The sequence below is a fragment of the Mytilus californianus genome, unplaced genomic scaffold (assembly GCF_021869535.1).
Source record: "Mytilus californianus isolate M0D057914Y unplaced genomic scaffold, xbMytCali1.0.p SCAF_12, whole genome shotgun sequence".
Lineage (NCBI taxonomy): Eukaryota > Metazoa > Mollusca > Bivalvia > Mytilida > Mytilidae > Mytilus > Mytilus californianus.
Window position 1 is genome coordinate 56,115,114 of NW_026262604.1, and position 20,861 is coordinate 56,135,974.

Genomic DNA, 20,861 nt, shown 5'->3' on the forward strand with positions numbered 1-20,861 from the left:
ACATTCCCCATTTCCATTCTTAATTTTATTATGTGTTCCAATGGTTACAAGGAAGAGGAAGGAAAAGGATGAGAAGAAGTATCGGCAAGTATTAAAGCAGGCCGACGAGGACCTGTGCGTGTCTATTGTTACAGGAATGAGACAGGTAAAAGATGAAGAGAAATATTAACAGATACTGAAGGAGGCCGATGAAGACCTATATGTGCAAACTGAAAAATCAGATGAACCAGTACGTTTTATAGCCAGATCGACTCTTGGCTTCATTTGTCAACCTCCTAGGCGACATCCATATAGGCATGCTATTATGCTACACCTTCCATGGTATTTAGCTTTAGAATTTGCTTGTTTTCATTGTAAGAAACAATTTCAACAACTTACTTTGTTAAATCATCATATACAAGTTATTCGCACAAGTATGGAAAGCGAAGCTAAATTTAGCCCAGATAGGTATCAGATGTGGTTACAAATGTTAAATATTCTTTTAAGAGAAGTGGCAAGAATTCTACAAGTATCATACCCAGAAGGTCTGATTAGTTTTATAAATTCTTTAGATATTCCTGAAAAAATAAATTATAGATCGATCTGCTAAAAACCTAGAATTTAGAACAGAGGAAATTTATATTGCTGACATTTTCTGTCAAATCAACAAACTACCACAATTTAACTTCATTATAACTGTATTATGGTCATAATCAAGCTTCTGTCAAATTTCATAAAATTCCATGCAGGTTTGACAAAGTTATTGATGTCTAAAAAAAACTTTAACCACAGACTGAACCTAAATGTTGACGCCAACGACGGAATCTAGGATCGCTATGTCTCGCAGGCTCGACAAAAAGAGATTTTGAGCTGGACTAAATGTCTCGAAAATTTAAAATATTTAATATATACAGATATAAATCTTAAATCTGCTTTTCTTTCTTCTCTTAAGACATGCACAAAATATACAAAGAAAATTTTACTCTGAAATTAATTTTTCAAGCTGACATTTATATCTGTATAAATAATTATTTTGATCAATGCAATTTAGACTTCGATTAAAAAAAATATATTGTATTGTTGTAACTAAGACTACTACCTAAAAACAAATGTTAATGCTTTCCATAAACATTGTTTAATACACTAGTCATTATATTGATTAGATTATTTATACAGTGTGTAAAATTCATGATCATGATCAAATAAAAAATAATTGTGACAAGCAAAGTAGTAAAGGTCACTGATATCAGTATGTCTGTTTAGCTTTTTCTGATATTTGACTTTGATTTCTGAATTACTCTGCTTTAAAAAGTGTCCCACTTCTCATAACATAAGCATTTTACTGTTTAATGAGACAATGACTGTTACAGTCCTACATTTTTTGGAGATATGAGTTTTTCTACTGAAGATGGGTTTTTTCACATTGCACCACTTTTGAAGCTCAAGTGGAAACCACCAGCTGCATTTCTGTCTCAATGTGTAGTTCTTTATTAATAAATTTTTATAACGTAGGTACAATCTTGTATAAAGGTCTATTGACGTATAAAGGAGTGACCAGTTCATTTTCTGTCCTTGATTTTAAATCAAAAGATATGAAATAGTTTACTGACTATAAAAGTTTCGAAACACAAACTGCATGTAGGCTATTTTCCTTGATTGGCACAATAAAAAAATGTATGTACTAGATTCCCTAGAGATAATTCAGTTCAATTTTGTTTTAATTTTATCATTATAAAAATCAGGAGAAGTGGGACGATTGCCAATGAGACAGCTATCCACCAAAGTTCAAATGAAGAGAATGTAAGCAATTATAGGCAACCATATGGCCTTCAACAATGAGAAAAACCAACACAGTATAGTCGGCTATAAACTGAAAAATAAGAAACAATTCAATTCAGAAAACTAACGGCCTGATTTATAACAAAATAATTTACGAAAACAAATATGACAGACATGAACCAACGACCACTGAACTACAGGCTCCTGACTTTGGACAGGAACATAAAGAAAGTTCGTTCAGAAGAAAATATTTAAACTCAATACCAATTCAGGGTTGGTGTAGGCAATTGATTGAGGTAACATGAAGCATAACTGATGAAGTTTATTACCAACACTATGTTCAATTGAACTTGAATAGAGTTTTCCTTAATGTAATGTTAAAGACTGAAATGTTTATATTTTTATTGTACAATGATTGATGTGATGTTAAAGAATGAAATGTTTATATTTTCTTTGTTCAATGAATGACGTTAACTTTCAAACTATCAGCAAACAGGAAGTAGCTGCAAATCAGTTTAAAATATTACTTGCACATTACAACTCAAAATGCCTAAGCTCAAGACCAAAACATAAAATTATTCGCTTCCATAGATGCCAAGACCGATTGTTCTTCTTCTCTTTGTATTAGCTTCCTTTAAAAGGAACACCAAGGATAAAATCCAAGTAAAAGTAGTATTTACACGGTAAAATATAATGTATATATTTTAAAAGTTAATGTCCAAGGGTAATATACACAGTAAAACTCTTCTATTTACACATACAATCCAACTGTCATTTATGAATAATAAAACACAAATTATACGGACTTAAAACTGTTTATTTCAGACCGTCAACCATCCATTGCCTCAAGCAACTTTGAGCGTTTTATATATAGTTTATAGCACATCTCCCTAGTTTTGGCTTCTATCGTGTTCATTATATTTTTATTTGTTAATATTTGTGAGAAATGACTGCAGTCTATAATTAGCCTGATAATGTTTGGTTTGTATTGAAAGACACTGTGCCAGACTTCTTCTGTTGTATGTTGAGTAACATAGTCCTTGATCGGTTCAAAATACGTATTTCTAGTTTTGGATAACAGAGGACAATCCAGGAAAAAATGAGAGATGTTTTCCTCAAAAAGGTTACATAATTGACAAATTGGAGAAGGTGATTGATTAAATTTTGCTCTATCTGAATTTAGTATAAATGTTCCTGAAACTATTCTAGTTTTAATAATGGCTTTTCGAACTTCAGCTTTTGTTTTGTCAAAGATATTCCAAACTGCATGATTTTTGCCAATAAGTAGATGTTTAGTTTCCATATATCTTAGAGTTGATTTAGATTCAGCATCGTCCTTTAAAGTATTTAGCCAGTATGTGTTCAATTGCTTCGTTACCAAAGATTTCCATTCCATTTTTGAAGGAAGAGATTCTTGAAGAAGATGAATCGGAGGCAGTCCATACTTCAATAAGATTACTCTAATTGTAGAGAAAAAGCTGTTCGGGTTATCGTAGTTAACCGACATTTGTCTAATGATGATATCTTTTACTCTTTTAACGTTCGAAGAAAGTAAATTGTGAAGAAAAGACAATTGCTTTTTATTTGAAGTTCAGCTTCGATTGGGAGTCCGCCAATCAAGAGGTATATTGCAGCTATTGCCGTTCGTTGTCGTTGAGGAAGAGATTGGAGATGTCTTAAATTCTTTCTATGAAAAGATTCCAGCTGTGTTATATTGGTCTTATTTAAAGGAACGGCTTCCAAACCATAAAAGAGTCTTGGCAGAACATATGTGTAGTAGATTTTATAAGACGTTACTGGATCCAAACCATTTGTCCCATGCACCCCAGAGCCCATTAGTACATACAATGTTCGTCTTGCAAGCTTGATTCTATTTGCCACATTTATTTCTCCTTTCTTTTTCCAGCTTCTAGTTATACCTAAATGAGTTGCTTCTTTTGATACTGTAACCGGAGTATCATATAGAGTCCAATCAGGGCTTGTGACCTTTCCACATGTGACAATTTTTGTTTTTGTAGGATGAATTTTGTAGTGATGTTGATTAGAATATCTTTCTGAAATATTGAGCATAATTTGAAGATTGTCTCTATTTGTTTCAATAAAAGCCATGTCATCAGCGCAGGTAGGAGTACCGACAAAAATATTTCCAGTGTTTAAGGCTAAAGAGTTTCTTTCTAGTTCTAAGAGTAGATCTTGTACACAGAAATTTTTTCGCTAAGATCGCCTTGCCATTGTACTTTTGTTGTCAAATTAGAATATAGATCTTTAATCACCAGCCATAGAAAGGAGGGAATATTTGAGTCTAATAATTTATCTAGAATAATGTCATGCTGTACCACGTCAAAGGCTGATTTGACATCCAAGAAACCCATATAGAATTCACTATTTTTCCTTGTTTGATCATATTTTGGTTCAGATATAATGAAACTAGAGATAAGAGGATTTAGGCCTTTAGTGAAGCCAAACTGTAAATCCGTAATGTTTTGAAGATTGAGTTTTGGTAAAATGCAGTATTCGAAGACTTTTCCTAGAACTGGGGTTACTGTGATACTCCGGTAACTGTTTACATCAGAAGGATCCTTGTCCTTTTTTAAGACGGGGAAGAGAATGCCGGTTTTAAAGGTACCTGAGGTCCTTAGGGTTACTATTATATTGTTGAAAAGTTTAGTTAGATAAGGTCCTATTTCATTTTTGCAAAATTTGAGATGTTCAGCACATAGTCCAAATTCGTCAATACTTTTATTCATATTTAATTCTTCGATATCTTTAATTATATCAACAGCTGTAAAATAGTTGAAAGGTCTTCAAAAGTTTTCGTCATTTCTTTTTGACGGATTTTGCATAAATTTACATATAGATCATCGTATTGTTCAGGTTTTGGAGCACTTAAGTCTTCATAATAGCTTGCAAAAGCTTTCCTTTGGTCTTTAGCCAGAAACAGATATTCATTCTCATCAGTTTTTATACAATTTACTGCTCATTGAGATTTGTCACCCATATTTCTTCTGATGATTCTGTGGAACATTTGTGAGCTAGAGGTGTTCATAATTTGTCTATGAATGGTATTTTTTTATGGGTCCTTAATTCAAGAGATAACGGATGTCCAGTTGGTTTGCCCAACTCTGCCCATTTGTTGTAGAGAACTTTACACATCTTAAGTAAGACTGTAACTTCAGTGAAAGCCTTCCATTTTGGGCCTTTCAACTGTGTAATTTTGGACGGAATAGACTGTTTTTGAGCATTAATAAGTGAATTTGAGATACTATCTATTTGCTGATCAATTTCCAGTGTTGGAAGATCCTTATGAAGCAACTCATTTAGGATTGTTTCCCTATATTTCTCTTCATCCCTTTTTTTTACATAAGACTTTCATTTTGGTGATTTTCTTTTGACTTGTATTGTGGACAAGAAGAGGAATGCTGATATTTGTTTGTAGAATAACTGCACAATGTGCCGAAGTGTTGGCATAGGATTTGTCTAGAATACAGTTCTTTTTAGATAAATTATTCCTGTTGGAAAGAATATAATCAATCTGTGAGGATCCATGGTGAGCATGCTGGAAGAAGGTAGGTTGGTTGCCTATATCGGGTCGAAAAAGAGAAACTTCCTGAACAAACTCCCTCAACAATCTATCATGTTTGTGTGTTCTAGTCTGAAGAAAGGTCCCATTAAGATCGCCAGCCAGAATTATAACATATTTGGATTGATATTTTTCAATGATGTCGAAGATTATATCCAGGCATTCAGAGTATTGTGTTTCAGAGTTAGTATTTATTGTAGGCATATATGCATTGATGATACAGAGCATAGGATCGGTTGCTATAGTTATAGCAATGATTCGTTCATTTCCTACCTCCAGTTTCTTAATTTTGCTCGACCATTGTCTGGGCCACAAGATTGAGACACCAGCTTGTCCTCTTGGTGCTTTAAATTTGAGATAGGTTCATTGACATCATGGCATCTAGTAAAATTTTCCAAAGATGGGATTAAATTTGACATACTAGTAGTTTGTTTTTGAAATTCCCAAAGAAAGTGTTCTTGGAGGCACATAATTGTATTTTGAAGATCCAGAGTGTGTAGGTATTGATGATTTGACTTGAGTGTTGTAACATTTCAAAATTTCAACAAACAGAAAGTAGCTGTACGGCTGATGTTATAGACCAGATATGCGCAGAATTTCTTCGGAACAATTCATTATTTTGATATGATATTCAAGATCATAAAATTTGCATTCGATAACGGAGTTGTACCGGAAACTTGGAACCAAATTTTGATCAATCCTATTTTAAAACCAGATAAAGACAACCGTGATCCCCTGGGGTATAGAGGAATAGCTCTTATGTCAATTCCTTGTAAAATATATGCTGACATTTTAAATGTACGATTGTCATCTTGGTTAGAAGACAATAAAATACTAGCTGACGAACAAAACGGTTTCAGGAAGGATCGTGGCTGTATGGAACATCTTTACGCTTTAACAACTCTTATTACTAATAGGAAAATTGAACGTAAATCGACGTTTGCGTGCTTTATAGTCGTAAAAAAGGCCTTTGACACCGTGAACAGAGAAATGTTGTGGTATAAATTGATGGCACTTGGTATAAATGGAAAGTTCTTGAAAGGTTTACAGTCACTGTACGTAGATGTTCGTTATGCAGTAAAAATCAATGGGTACATGACAGACATGTTTAACATTAATTTGGGAGTGAAACAAGGATGTAAGTTATCCCCGACGTTGTTTTCAGTTTATGTAAACGATCTGGCAGATGAAATCAACTCTTTAAATTTGGGTTTACCAATAAATGCAGATAGTATGCTTTCGATATTGTTATACGCAGATGACATTGTTCTATTGGCGCCCAACGAAGAATACCTTCGGCAAATGTTGGATATTGTTCATAAATGGTGTTCCAAATGGAGACTTTGTATTAATTTTGACAAAACTAGTGTAGTGCATTTCAGATGTGGGTCATCACCTCGATCTAACTTTTATTTTACTTGTGGAAATACCGTTGTGAAATATGACAGCAAATATAGGTATCTTGGTATGTGGATAGATGAACACCTAGACTGGAGATTTACGGTTAGAGAGGTGAGAAAATCAGCCAGTCGAGCTTTGTCAGCACTTTATACTAAATTTATAGCCTGTGGCGGAATGGACTTTGATATATACGAAAAATTATATGAAAACCTTGTTCAACCTGTTTTGTTGTATGGATCTAGTATTTGGGGTATATCGGAACATAAGCAACTAGAAACTGTGCAAAATAGGTCATGTCGATACTTTTTAGGGGCCTTTAAAAACTCCACCAATCTAGCCGTTCGTGGTGATATGGGATGGAAAACGGTAAAAACAAAACAGAACATTGAAGTAATAAGATTATTTTTCATACTTTCTAATTTAGAGGATGATAGAATAGTTCGGACTATCCATGAAACTAGTAAGACAAAACAACGATCATGGCATTCACGTTTATTAGCTTTACTGAGAAAATATGAATTAAACTATTCAATCAATCTCAGCATAACAACCAAACAAAAGCTTCAAACGGCTCAAAACAAATTAACAGCTAATTAAAAACTGGATTCTGTTTCTCCTGTTTCACCAAAATTGCATTTTAACACAAAATTATACGATTTTTTTTTTTTTTTTTTGGGGGGGGGGGGGGGGGGGGGGGAGGATGGAAGGCTTCTTAGTCATTTTGCATTTTTTTGCCAATGGTTTTATCTAGTGTTGTTCTTCTAATGGATTTTGTTTAGCTTCGTGCATTGGTATCTTCTGCTATATAGTTGTCTGAATCGCTCACCTGTTATTTTTTGCTTAAATCTTTCATAAATGATTATTTTTGCTTTTCAATATATATTAATGAGTGGCTTAAAAATGCCATTTAAATGTTCTTTGTATCTGTCATATTTTCTTCAAAAGCAAATAAATGCATTTTAGCCAAAGTGGCTATGTTTCTTGACGTACAAGGAAATAAAATACAAATTTTATACTAGATTCATTTGAGAAGATTTTTTAAAGTTTATAGAAAACATAAACAAATTGTGTAAAATTGTCCTTAAAGGGCAATAACTCCTTATGGGGTCAATTGACCATTTTGGTCATGTTGACTTATTTGTAGACCTTACTTTGCTGAACAATTTTGCTGTTTACAGTTTATCTTCATCTATTATAATATTCCAGATAATAACCAAAAACTGCAAAATTTCCTTAAAATTACCAATTCAGGGACAGTAACCCAACAACAGGTTGTTTGATGCGTCTGAAAATTTCGGAGCAGATAGATCGTGACCTGATGAACATTTTTACCCCTGTCAGATTATCTCTATATGCTTTAGTTTTTGAGATAAAAGCCAAAAACTGCATTTGACCCCTATGTTCTATTTTTAGCCATGGCTGCCATGTTTGTTGATGGATCGAAAATTCAGATACAATTCATAAACTAGATTCCTAAAGGCACATTCATTTAAAGGTTAGAAGTATTAGGCACAGTAGTTTCAGGAAGAAGATTTTTAAATGTTAGCAAACATGATGAACAAATTGTGTAAAATTGTCTTTAAAGGGCAATAACTCCTTAAGGGGTTATTGACAATTTGGGTTATATTAACTTTTTTGTAGATCTTACTTTGCTGATCATTATTGCTGTTTACAGTTTATCTCTATTTATAATAATATTAAAGATAATAACAAAAAACTGCAAAATTTCCTTTAAATTACCAATTTAGTGGCAGCAACCCAACAATGGGTTGTTTGATTCGTCTGAAAATTACAGGGCTGATAGATCTTGACCATTTTGAATTAAACATTTTAACCCCATGTCAGATTTGCACTAAAAGCTTTAGTTTTTGAGATATCAGCCAAAAACTGCATTTGACCCCTATGTCCCTTTTTTAGCCATGGTGGCCATGTTTGTTGATGGATCAAAACTTTGGATATAATTTATAAACTAGATACCCTAAGGAACATTCAGTTTAAGTTTGAAGGTATTTGGCCTAGTAGTTTCAGAGGAGAAGATTTTTTAAATAGTTTACGACGACAGAAGACGACGGACGACGATGGACGCCAAGTGATGGAATAAGCTCACATGGGCCCCTAAAAAGGTCAATCAATAAGTCAGAGAATAAAAACATAACACTAAGGTCATAACTAAATATTAAAAAAAGATAATCAAAAAGTAACATTTATTTTTGTCATTGTATTCTATACATGGCTATTGTCTCAAATCATTCCTCTGGCCGAAAAAATGAACAAACAAGTCAATTAATGTCTGTATCCTTATTATGATTTCCTCCATCTGTCTGATTGCTGGGAGGTTTGCATCATTCCTTTTTTACAAATTAAACACATCATAAATGATCACGCTGAAAAGATAAAATATCCGTTAAAACATAATTTTAACCAAAACAGAAACGACAAAGAGTCTTTCGTGCTTTTTTTCAAAAGATAATATATTCAAGATGGTTAAACTAGAGACATTAAAAGGAGCCTGAAATCCATAAAATTATAAATTTTGCCTAAATCACTAAAAAAAAATGTACCAATAATGCTGTTATTCACAATTCCTATCCGAATAATGTTTTCTCCAAATGGTTAATTTTCTATAATCAACCTTTATTTTACTGAATTTCAGGTCTGAAATGGTTGAAATTCAATTATGACTTCTTGCTTTTCTCTTAATTTGGTATCTTTGACTTCACAAATAAAGGTGTCCATTCCCGAAGAAGTAACATAAAAAGCTCAAGATTTTTGCAGAACAGTGAAAAGTATAAAGTTTTAATATATATGATCTAAAAATCATTCAGAATAAAATAAGGCCAATAAAATAACGGTAAAGTGTTATTTACATATTTTATAGCACCAAGTCAATATTGCTGCTGGTTGAATGTTATTCTCAAGAGTATCATCAGCTCATTAGGTTGCGCTTCGGTATTGTCAAGATTTATAACATATCTTTATTAAATTGTGAAGTAAGAAATTAAGAAACTGATCAGGTCCCAACTCCCTCAGGCAAAGCTGGCCTAAGATGGATTTGGTTTTTATTGGTACCTTTTGGTCATATAGCTTAGATAGATTTGCTTATTATTTTTAGGTCACTTTTGGTCATATAGTTTAGAGGGATTTGGTTATTATTTTGTAGGTCCCTTTTAGTCATATACAGGGTTTCCGCTGGCGGTCGCCATTTTCGCATTTTGGGGAAAAAATTAAAATTGTGGCGATTAAAATTCAATATTGAAAAATAAATATAACAATTCGATTTCATCTATCTTGTTTACTTTTTTGGGTTTCTCAGACTTTATCTGATCAGACAATATTCAGAATTCACCTTGAACTCGTTACGACTTTGACAGAAAACCAATAATCAGCTGAGTGCATTTTAAAATTTTGAACTAATGAATAAAGGTGTTCATTGTATTATTTTACGAAATGATGTGGTTAAATGGCATCACTTGTCACCTGCTTAATCAAAGGATTAATTTACAACTTTACAACGCACGTGTTTGAAGCATAGTTTTATCTCTTCTCGCTTTCTTTTTAACAATGGTCCGGAAAAGAAAACTGTTGTTATGACGAAAACTGTTAAAAAGCAAGAAAAGTCTCTGACTTTAAACTTTATCCTTTAACTTTGATAGAAATAATTGATTTGAAGTGGGTACCAGTACTTTACAACCGTTTTGGCGATGCACCTGTTTCAAGCATTTTTTTACATCTCCACTTTTTCTTTTTACGATTGTCCGGAAAAGTAAACTGTTGCTACGAAGAAATATATTCAAAAGTAAGAAAAATCTCTGACTTCAGCCTTTATCCTTCTACTAGACGGTAAAATATATATCTGATAAACTTATTGAAGATAAATCTTGTGTTCCCAGAAGTCAGAAATTATGATTTCATGATCTATATTGCAATTCATGCAATTTAACAGTATCTGTTGAAAGGTAAATGTTTAGTGTTTATTCATTACAATGTAGTTAATAAAATAAAAAGATTTGTAGAACTATTATAGATGACAATGGCCCCGGGGCAAACTGATTTTTTTTTTGTAAGAAAGAAGGAAAATTTTAAAGAAAATATGTTAATGTCAGTTGTTAGTTGGCGAAAAAAAATTGAAAGTGGAGAAAAATATATTGTTTTGGTGAAAGAGGTGGCGGAAAAGAAAATTGACCCAGGGGAAACCCTGGTCATATAGCTCTTCATATTGTTTCAGTAGTTGAGAGTTCCTTGAGGTAAATCCAGAAAATGACTTTAGACTCATAAAGTTTATAAATTCATTTTTGTATCTGCATCTTGTGTGATAAAAGAAATTTGTTAAGGGTTCCACAGAAACCTCTGCCTAGCCTGCCATTTCTGCTGTCAGAGTAAAGTGTAATGTTGACAGTAAAAAGTGAATCATTTATCAGTAAAATACAGAATTAAACCAAAAAATCAAACATTTTCTTTAGATGCTATTTCTTGATCTTGAAGATTAGCTTTTTTCCAAGTTTCATAACAATCAAAGAAGGTTTACTTATTCGTCATGTCAAACAATTTATTCCCAGACTATTTTTCAATGTTAACAACATAAAACTAAGTTCATCTATCAGTAAGGTACTAATAAATTAAAAAAAATATATATATTTTCAAAATTTTGCATTAGACATTGTCTCTATATCATAAAAAGCTTCTTCCATTATAAAATTTTTATAAAATTCTATGAAGGTTTGACAAAGAAATTTATGTGTAACAAACTTTAACCCCAGACTGTATCTACTTGTTAACTGCAAAAAAACTATTCAAGCCTTTTATCAGTCAAATAATAAAAAATGAAAAAAAAATACTTTCATTATTTTGCTCTGGAAATTGTCTTTTGTTTATTTATATATACAAAAGCTTCTGTCCAATTGAACTTAAAATAAAAAAAGTAAAATCCCATGAAGGTTTGACTAATTTATTGATGACTAAAAGACTTTATTCATTCACAGTATCTAAATGTTAACTGAAAAAAGTCTATTTAATTAAAGAATCAAGTTTCAGGCAAAGCATAACAAACAAATAATTTATGTGGAAAATAGCGGCCACAGTTCACTTCGAATGATGAGATCTGACATGATAGCAGAATGCTGACGTAATTGATTTGATGGACAAGTCTGTGCACCATTGTGACAATGGATGCTCAAGTTCCTCCAGGTTAAATACTAAAGAGAACGAGGGCCATGATCCCTAGATACGTCAGGTCATATTCGCATCACCCCCTGGTTTCAGGGGAGTGAAGATTAACAATTTCTAGATCATAAAACAGTTAAGCTCGAACTGGTACCAATTCAGAACCGGCCACTCATGGTATATACATGAGATGGTCTTAACAGAACTTCCTGCGGTACCGCAGGAAAGTAAAAACCTAATATGATCCGACGTACAATACAGGAAAGGATCATAACCCCTTAATCTTGCCAGATCCCAACATACGTTTTTGACTGTGACAAAACATTTTATTACAATATAATGAACAAATTAAAATCAAGTAATCAAGATAAATGCTGATATTTAACAAAGGAAAATTAAAAGTTTAATGCATTCCTGGTGGACAAACTAATAACGCATATTGATAGTTCCATTTTCACTCTGCTGGTATCTGAATATCTCGGCAAAAGTAAAAGCCACTCACTAAAATTAACATTAACATATATAGTTCTCGAAAGTATGATTCAGCAAGCAAATCCATCAGTTTTGTTTGTCCTCTCTATCTAGTCCAATAACATTATAGATCCGGCTTTTTCTGCTCATCCTGAAAAAATAATAAAACAGCAGCAGACAAAAGAAATTGTTATTAGATGGTAGATTGCAATGGGAGGTGGGTGGGTTTTTGAAACTTTCACATATCTACAAGAGTGGCTAGTTCAATGTAAGGCTGAAGAGTCACGTGACGTTGATTAGCGGGAAACAAGATACGGATCCGAATGATGCATTAATCAATTCTCTTTCATTAAATTGGTTTATCTTATAAATGAGATAAACCGTATTAATTAAAGAATCAAGTTTCAGGCAAAGCATAACAAACAAATAATTTATGTGGAAAATAGCGGCCACAGTTCATTTCCAATGATGATAATTGACATGATAGCAGAATGCCGACGTAATTGATTTAATGGACAAGTCTGTGCACCATTGTGACAATGGATGCTCAAGTTCCTCCAGCTTAAATACTAAAGAGAACGAGGGCCATGATCCCTAGATACGTCGGGTCATATTCGCATCACCCCCTGGTTTCAGGGGAGTGAAGATTAACAATTTCTAGATCATAAAACAGTTAAGCTCGAACTGGTACCAATTCAGAACCGGCCACTCATGGTATATACATGAGATGGTCTTAACATAACTTCCTGTGGTACCGCAGGAAAGTAAAAACCTAATATGATCCGACATACAATACTTGAAAGGATCATAACCCCTTAATCCTGCCACTTGAGTGGGTCTATACACACTCATCAGAACCCCCGCCCCCACCTTTTCCCCCTATTAGAAAGTCCATTCAAGTGAACTAACTGATAGCATGAATAGAGGCATTACTCTTTTGTTAATACGTTTGTATTTTAGACAATCTTTTCTTTCCTTTTGTAATGCCTTTGTTATAATGGGGTTGTCGCCCTTTCATGATATCCCCTCAGAAGAAGTTTTGTTTTGACGTTTAAACTTCATTTGTTGTATCATCCATGATATATATTTGATGACACCATAAAACGCAATATTTCAACAGTAATGAATCCATTGAAAACCGACAGCAAATTATCAATAGGTTTACGATATATCATTGCTTCACATGAGGTGCGGAGCTATTAGTTTCAGTCGACAAACACGCCATCTTGAAATAATTATACTTATCACATATAGATTCTGATTGGTTGTTTTGTTATGTGGCTGAGATACATCAACAGCAATTGGCTTAAATGAGATAAAGAATTACAGACTTTTCTCGTCTCAGGACAAGACATCAAATCCCGGAAAATTAACTATGTGTATTTCAGTTCCAACCAACTGTCAATAATTCAAATTCGTTTTATTTAGCACATATTACCTTAAATTGGGATACAGCTAAGCAGTCCGTGCAGCTTTTTAAAAAGCTCAAACTTGTATAGTTTTACGTCTTATATATTTTGGTTTAGAAATCTGTTACCTCTGAAAATTATGACGTCAAGGAACTAGGTGCTAGAGTGAAATTTCATGTGTGACTTCCATAAACGGGTTTATATTATATGTAATGTTGATCAATTCCGACTAGGATTGAAAAGAATGAATCCATCAGCTCTGTATATAGATAATAGTGCTAAATGTTCCTTAAAAGGAAATAAATCAAGAGTACTTGCAATAATTTAAAAATTCTTAAATCAACCAGGGAAGGGGTTATTGAGGCTCCCATTTGGATTACACCTGTTTGTCTGTAAAAGAAGTCCTTATCATTTACATGTATATAATTAGTGGTAGAGGTATTTCATGTGTATTACCGCATATTTGTTTTGTTACTAAAAAATGTTGTGGGAAAACCCATTTTGAAAATGTATTTGAGTTACATTTCTTAAAAGTAAATGTGATAATAAAATACAAACGTGCTGGTATCATCAATGTTAACATTTTTAGAGTTAAATAATTGAGATAGCATTTACTTTTATGTTGATACTCAGTGTGTGACATATAGAATGCGTTTGTGCTATTACGCTTTTGTAAAAAATGATGAATCAAAATCAAAAAGACTATATACATTATATACAATGACATTAATTATCGCATATTTTGTACCAGGCTCTGTCTATTGCTTCGTGAGTTAATTAAGTAATTGTTCTTATCAGTAATATCAAAAGTGCACATAATTCCCTTATTTGTTCTATTTTGTTGATAAATGAATTGTGTCCTGTGTATGAGTCCATAATTGCCTAACTACTGGTTTAAGGAAGTAGTCTATCTTCATGATTAATAATGTGATTTTTTTTTTGGAAACATATAGAGTCGTCCAATTCGTATTTTCGCATTGTTGGTAAGGTATTTATATGGTATGTCGTCGATAGATTCTTTCTTGTGTAATTGTTTTATCATTGCATGAATAGTGTCTGATATTCGTATGTTCGTATTAAATTCATTCATAGCATATTATGCTGTTGTTCCGGAAGTTCAGTGTTTGTTTTGTATATATATATATAATCTTATCCAGAACAACGTTAGATGAGTTTTTGTCAGCTATCTTAATAACCTATACCAATAGTAATAATATATGTTGAAGTCTCTTTTGAAGATATCAACTCTGTTTTGCTTGTATAATTATATCAACTCTATTTAAGAGATGAAAAGTATGTATATCATATGTGCTCAATATAAAAAAGATGTGGTATGATTGCCAATGAGACAACTCTTCACAAGAGACCAAATGACACAGAAATTAACAACTATAGGTCATCGTACGGCCTTCAACAATGAGCAAAATCCATACCGCATAGTGAGCTATAAAAGGGCCCGAAATGTAAAATGTAAAATAAGTCAAACGAGAAAACTGACGGCATAAATTATGTACACTAATAATGCCGAACTATGTTTATCAACACTATTAAAGAGATATGTATAAGACTTATCAATGGTACAAAGAATTTACACATGTAAACATAAATCTAAGCCATTGACTCTGATTGGATATATTCTAATGCCATAGCGTCATCCGCCACAAAATTCGTCATTTGTATTCTCAGTCTGAATGGAAATTCTGTTAATTAGTGTATTTCATTCACTACGTCATCCGAACCATCTAACACTAAGTGTATATTTAAAAAGAAAATAATTTAAAGTTTAATTGTTGGTAACGGTTACTAGGTTACTAACCTAGTAAGATAACTTTTTACTGCTGTGTTCCTATATGTTATGTATAAGTGATGATTTCAATGATAATATTAAAAAACGATTTTAGCATTATCATACTAAAATAAATAGACTAAGTGGTAACGTTAATTTAGATGAGTGTGATGAAATTTGCACTTATTGCCCTTGTGTGTATCATGACTCATGTGTACAATAGAGCTACGTGTGTATTACTAACGACTGGTGATATAGAATATTTGTACATAAATAGTGCAATCATAATGCTCATTGCTAAATCCATACATAGTAAATTAAATAAGTGACATTAAATAATTATAATAAATAATTGTTTTAATATGAGATTTATTATTATTTATTATGAGCTGTCAATTGATAAATACCAATTTTAATAACTATGTCTATGAACAAAACACCACCCTCTTATTAATTTTTTTCTTGTTTACAAGGTCCAGAGTAGATTTTAAAAGTATGTATATTCAGGTCAATGAACTCACTGTTCCCTATTTTTTTTGACAAGTGTTTTTTTACCAGAATGCAAGATGAGATAGGATCGAAAACACTTTAAATATAAAAAGTTGCAAACGAGTATTAAACGAACTAGAAAAAGCTCAGGACTGGTGAATTAAATTGATTAGATAAATTCAACATACCAAGATTATTGTTTGACGAAATCTGCAAACCGCTGGGACCAGGTTGTGAATTCAATGGATCAGAAATTCTCCTTGAACTGTTTTCCTCGTTGTGTCTTATTTTTCCTTGTGGTGTCTCTTGCTGGATCCTGAATCGAATAAATGGGGGCTCCTGATGATTTGGGTCTGCCATGATATTGATCACTGGTCCATGAGCCACTGACAAATTGGAAGCTGTCCCTGTCCTTGATACATTGTATACATTTTTTGGCGAAGATACTTGAATTACATTGTTCTATGATCTTTACACATCCATACATGTCGGAATAAGCTGGAAGTGTTCCTCGTTTTGATGGCACCAGATCAAGTGGTCTCTGTTTGCCTTTTTATTTCTTCATTTGCTGGTCCTGGCTGTGGAAAATCCTTTCTTGGAGGATTACCAGGCCTCTTCAGTAGTTTCATATCGAAATATTGGAATATGACATGCGGATGTCATTGATTTTTTACGATTGCCTTTTTGAAACTTTCACATATCTACAAAAGTGGCTAGTTCAATGTAAGGCTGAAGAGTCATGTGACGTTGATTAGCCGGAAACAAGATACGGATCCGAATGATGCATTAATCAATTCTCTTTCATTAAATTGGTTTATCTTATATACGAGATAAACCGTATTATCAGTAAAATACGGAAAATTAAGATATTATAAAAATTTTGCTCTGGATACTGTCATTTGGTCATAAAACACTTCTGTTCAAATTTCAAAAATTACTCCTACCAAATTGCCAGACTATATACAATTCATTTTTACTTGTAAGACTGAGAGAAATAGCAGCATTTATGTAAATAAGTTTAAATTTTAAAATTAAGTAGCAGAAAAATACAGCTGCAAACAATAGTTTTGCCCATTGGTATCTTTGTATCCTCAATGTTTTTCAACCAATCAGAGTTTGTTCTTCTGTTGCAGCATAGTTGTATTTTAGCATGTTTCAGTAAGTTCAATGATAATTATTATTACCTGTTGTAGTAACAGAGAGAACAGCTCTCTCACTCTCACCGAATTCACCAAAACTTCTTAATGATATATGATACACTGTTTCCGGAGCTGAAACAGAAAATAAAGATTACAATACCTAGAAACATTAGTGTGTCTTATGACTGACCAGCCTTTACCCTTACTCCTAAATACATGTAGCAGAGATGCAGCAAATTACAATTTTCAAGTCTTTGGTTTAATTGGACCTAGGAATGAATTCACTACCTCTTGCTCTAAAGGTGATCAAGCTACCACAAGATGTTAACTTGATGGTTTTACTTTTTGTCAACATTTAAAGTATGCATGTATTACTAATGAATCTTTTACACAATGTAATCCCTTGACAGTAAGCATAACAATACAACTTTTTAACTCCAGAAAAACAGCATCAGATTGTAAACGTGAATAAATACTAAGATTGACATTTTCATGATTTCAATGCATAAACTTTGTAGATCTTTGTATGCGGGACTACATTTGTGTATTGACCACTTATACCTTATACATTAATTTAGTTTAATTTCTACAAAGAAAAAAAAATTGCACTGTGGATGTTTCTGTGCATTTCATGTGAAATAAGCGAAATGTATCAATTTCATTTAATTTCTACAAAAAGACTTTGGATACTTTTGTCCATTTCATGTGATTGTGAAATAATCCAAAACAATGTTTACAGTATATGTGCATCTGTGTTTTTAATTTTTCAATGGTCTTCAACTTTCTTCGTGTGCGTCGACATATTACCATGAATAAGATACAATATATTCGGCTGGTTGATTTTTGTTTGATGAATGTTCACTGGGGCAACTATGTTATTTAATTCACAAAATAATCAAAGCAAACCATTTACTGAAGAGTAAGACTGTTAGTGGATGCTTCCACACAAATGGCTAAAATTTCACGCCTGAGAATATAATCAAATGAACTGTGGGGCTGCAGAGGTTGGAGAATAAAAGTTTGTTTAAACTATAAACAGTTATTGAATCCAATTATATTTTGTATGAACTTTAAAAACTTAATGTTGATATATTTTCCTGAATTTCGTTATACCTGTGTATCTAAATTATATTTTCACAAAAACTCCTTTAGAGCAAACTTTCATTCAATAGTTACAAATATGGCTGCATATCCTCAAATGAAATATGTAGTAGTAAAGTCATTTGAACAATAAATAGTTATTAGGTGATTTTAAATATTCAGACTGTCTTTTATATTAGTTTTATGTTCATGCTGCTCTTTCTTTAGTTTTCTATGTTGTATTTTGATATTTGTTCATTTTTCATTTTTGTCCATGGCATTCTCAGTTTGTTTTTTCGACTTATGAGTTTGAATGTACCTTTGGTATCTTTCGCCTCTCTTTTAGTAAAAAAGGAGCAGGAATCTTAAACAAAAGTAGCACAGCACCTACCAAGTTTTTTAATCTTAAATGTAGTTTCACTGAACGGTAACATTTCCTGATATTCTCCTGGCTGCTGTATACCATACCCCAGAATATAACCACGTATGATGTAAGCATAGTCTGGTGGCTGCCATGTTATCTGTATGTAATCGGACCCAGAAAATGCACTCATAATTTTAGGGTTAGGTAATGTATCTTTGGATTTGTCTGAAAACATGAAAATATAAATCATAAACTGTAAACTAACTGATGTTTGCGAGCAATTTATTTTGTGACTTTTACAAGAAGTAAAATAACAAATACATTAAAGAAAATAAGAAAATCGTGAGACGGATTTATAAAAGTTTTTCCAAACTTGTTTCCTAATCCTATATTTGAATTTTATGTTAAATTGTACTACTTCATTGTTATACTGTTTAAACTAAGAAAATCGTGAGAATAAATTGCTGTGTGAATCAGCCAGAAAGGACTTAATGTGAAATAAAGTATCCATAAAAAAGGGGGGTTAACAGAATAACAATAATAATGTTTGAATTCACTTTAACAATATTCAAGACAAAAACTTCTGCTCACCTGGCTTACAAATACAATCTGTGCATAATCATGTTAATAAACAATAAGTCTATAAATCAAAAGGACACTCTGAGGAACCAATCACATGGGCTTAAAATCCATCAAAACATAATAAAAACAACATGAAAATAGATCCAAAATTTGTTTAAGGTATTTGAAGTGTTACTTATCATGATATTCATGGTTTTGGTTTAGTTTTGTTCAATCATCAAAAATAAATGTTCAAATCTTAGATCCTTTCATTTAATTATAATCATACCATAGTTTTTGCACTAAACATTATCTTATACCTAACCTCTACTTAAGTTTGTTATCAAGTTTAAAAAATAATTTATTTAAGGAATGACTAATATTTTTTCTGTCTATGAAGAAATAACATCAATCAAAGTGCTGTAAGCGCTGTAGGCAGTTAACCAAAAACCAAGGCAAACGTAATTATGAAAACTGTGGCAGTGTTGCTTCAATTTTTTTAAGATTTGAAAGAACAAACATTAAATATTCGTATATTGTACATTTATGTTCATTAAATGAATTGATTATTAAGGCAAATTAATTAATATTTCATCAAGGTTTTCAAAAGCAACTCATATATCAATGTAAATGACCCCCCATCTTCACCCCCAAGTGCATGATGTTACTCCATACCAAGTTTGGATTAAAATGACAGGTGATTATAAAACAGTTGGTCAAACATTCTCGGGCTTTCCACTGCTTGAAAGATTTATATGTTTTCTTTAAAATGGGCCATAAATGAAAATTATTATAGGCCCAGAAATAATTTAATAAATAATTGAAGTAAATTCAATTAACCTAGACTAATTTTTTTGCATCAATAAAATTTTATAATAAACAAGAAATAATTGTAATAGGATGCCGTTAGGAAGTCTCCCAAACAAAGCCCCCATAATTTGTCATTCCCATGGTCTCCTGACATTGGGCAAAGTCCAGTTCATATTCAAATCTTTTTGAAATGATGAACAGGAATAAATATGGTTTAGGTGTGGGTATCTCGACCATTTACAAGTTCTCAAACAGGAGGGGGTGGGGTGTCCCCATGGACTCCCCCTATATTTTATTTGATTTGTTTTATTGTCCCATACATGAATATATATGGTTTAGGGGTGGGGATCTCGACTATTTCTTAGTTTTCCAACAGGAGGGGGTGGGGTGACCCGAGGAACTCCCCATATATTTCATTTGATTTGTTATATTGTCCCATACATGAATATATATGGTTTAGGGTGGGGATCTTGACTGTTTACAAGTTCTCAAACAGGAGGGGGTGGGGTGAGCCCAGGGACTCCCCCTATATTTCATTTGATTTGTTATATTGTCCCATACATGAATACATATGGTTCAGGGGTGGGGATCTCTACCATTTCCAAGTTCTCAAACAGGAGGGGGTGGGGTGACCCCAGGGACTCCCCAAATATTTCATTTGATTTGTTATATTGTCCCATACATGAATATATATGGTTTAGGGGTTGGGATCTTGACTGTTTACAAGTTCTCAAACAAGAGGGGGTGGGGTGACCCCATGGACTCCCCCTATATTTCATTTGATTTGTTTTATTGTCCCATACATGAATATATATGGTTTTGGGGTGGGGATCTCGACCATTTCCAAGTTTTC

The 20,861-nt window shown here is 32.7% G+C and overlaps 1 protein-coding gene across 2 annotated transcripts in view; it reads right to left on the bottom strand.

Annotated features, from left to right (window-relative positions):
- Positions 1-8,929: 8,929 nt before the first annotated feature.
- The window catches only part of LOC127722048 (fibronectin-like), a 72,391-nt gene continuing 60,459 nt past the window's right edge, over positions 8,930-20,861 (bottom strand). For both annotated transcript variants that reach the window (XM_052228894.1, XM_052228893.1), the window contains exons 24-26: positions 18,665-18,862; positions 17,239-17,325; positions 8,930-9,123 (exon numbers count right to left, since the gene is read on the bottom strand). In XM_052228894.1, coding sequence (XP_052084854.1) covers positions 9,119-9,123; positions 17,239-17,325; positions 18,665-18,862 — 290 coding nt within the window. In that variant the 3' untranslated portion in view covers positions 8,930-9,118. The remainder of the gene's footprint in view (positions 9,124-17,238; positions 17,326-18,664; positions 18,863-20,861) is intronic.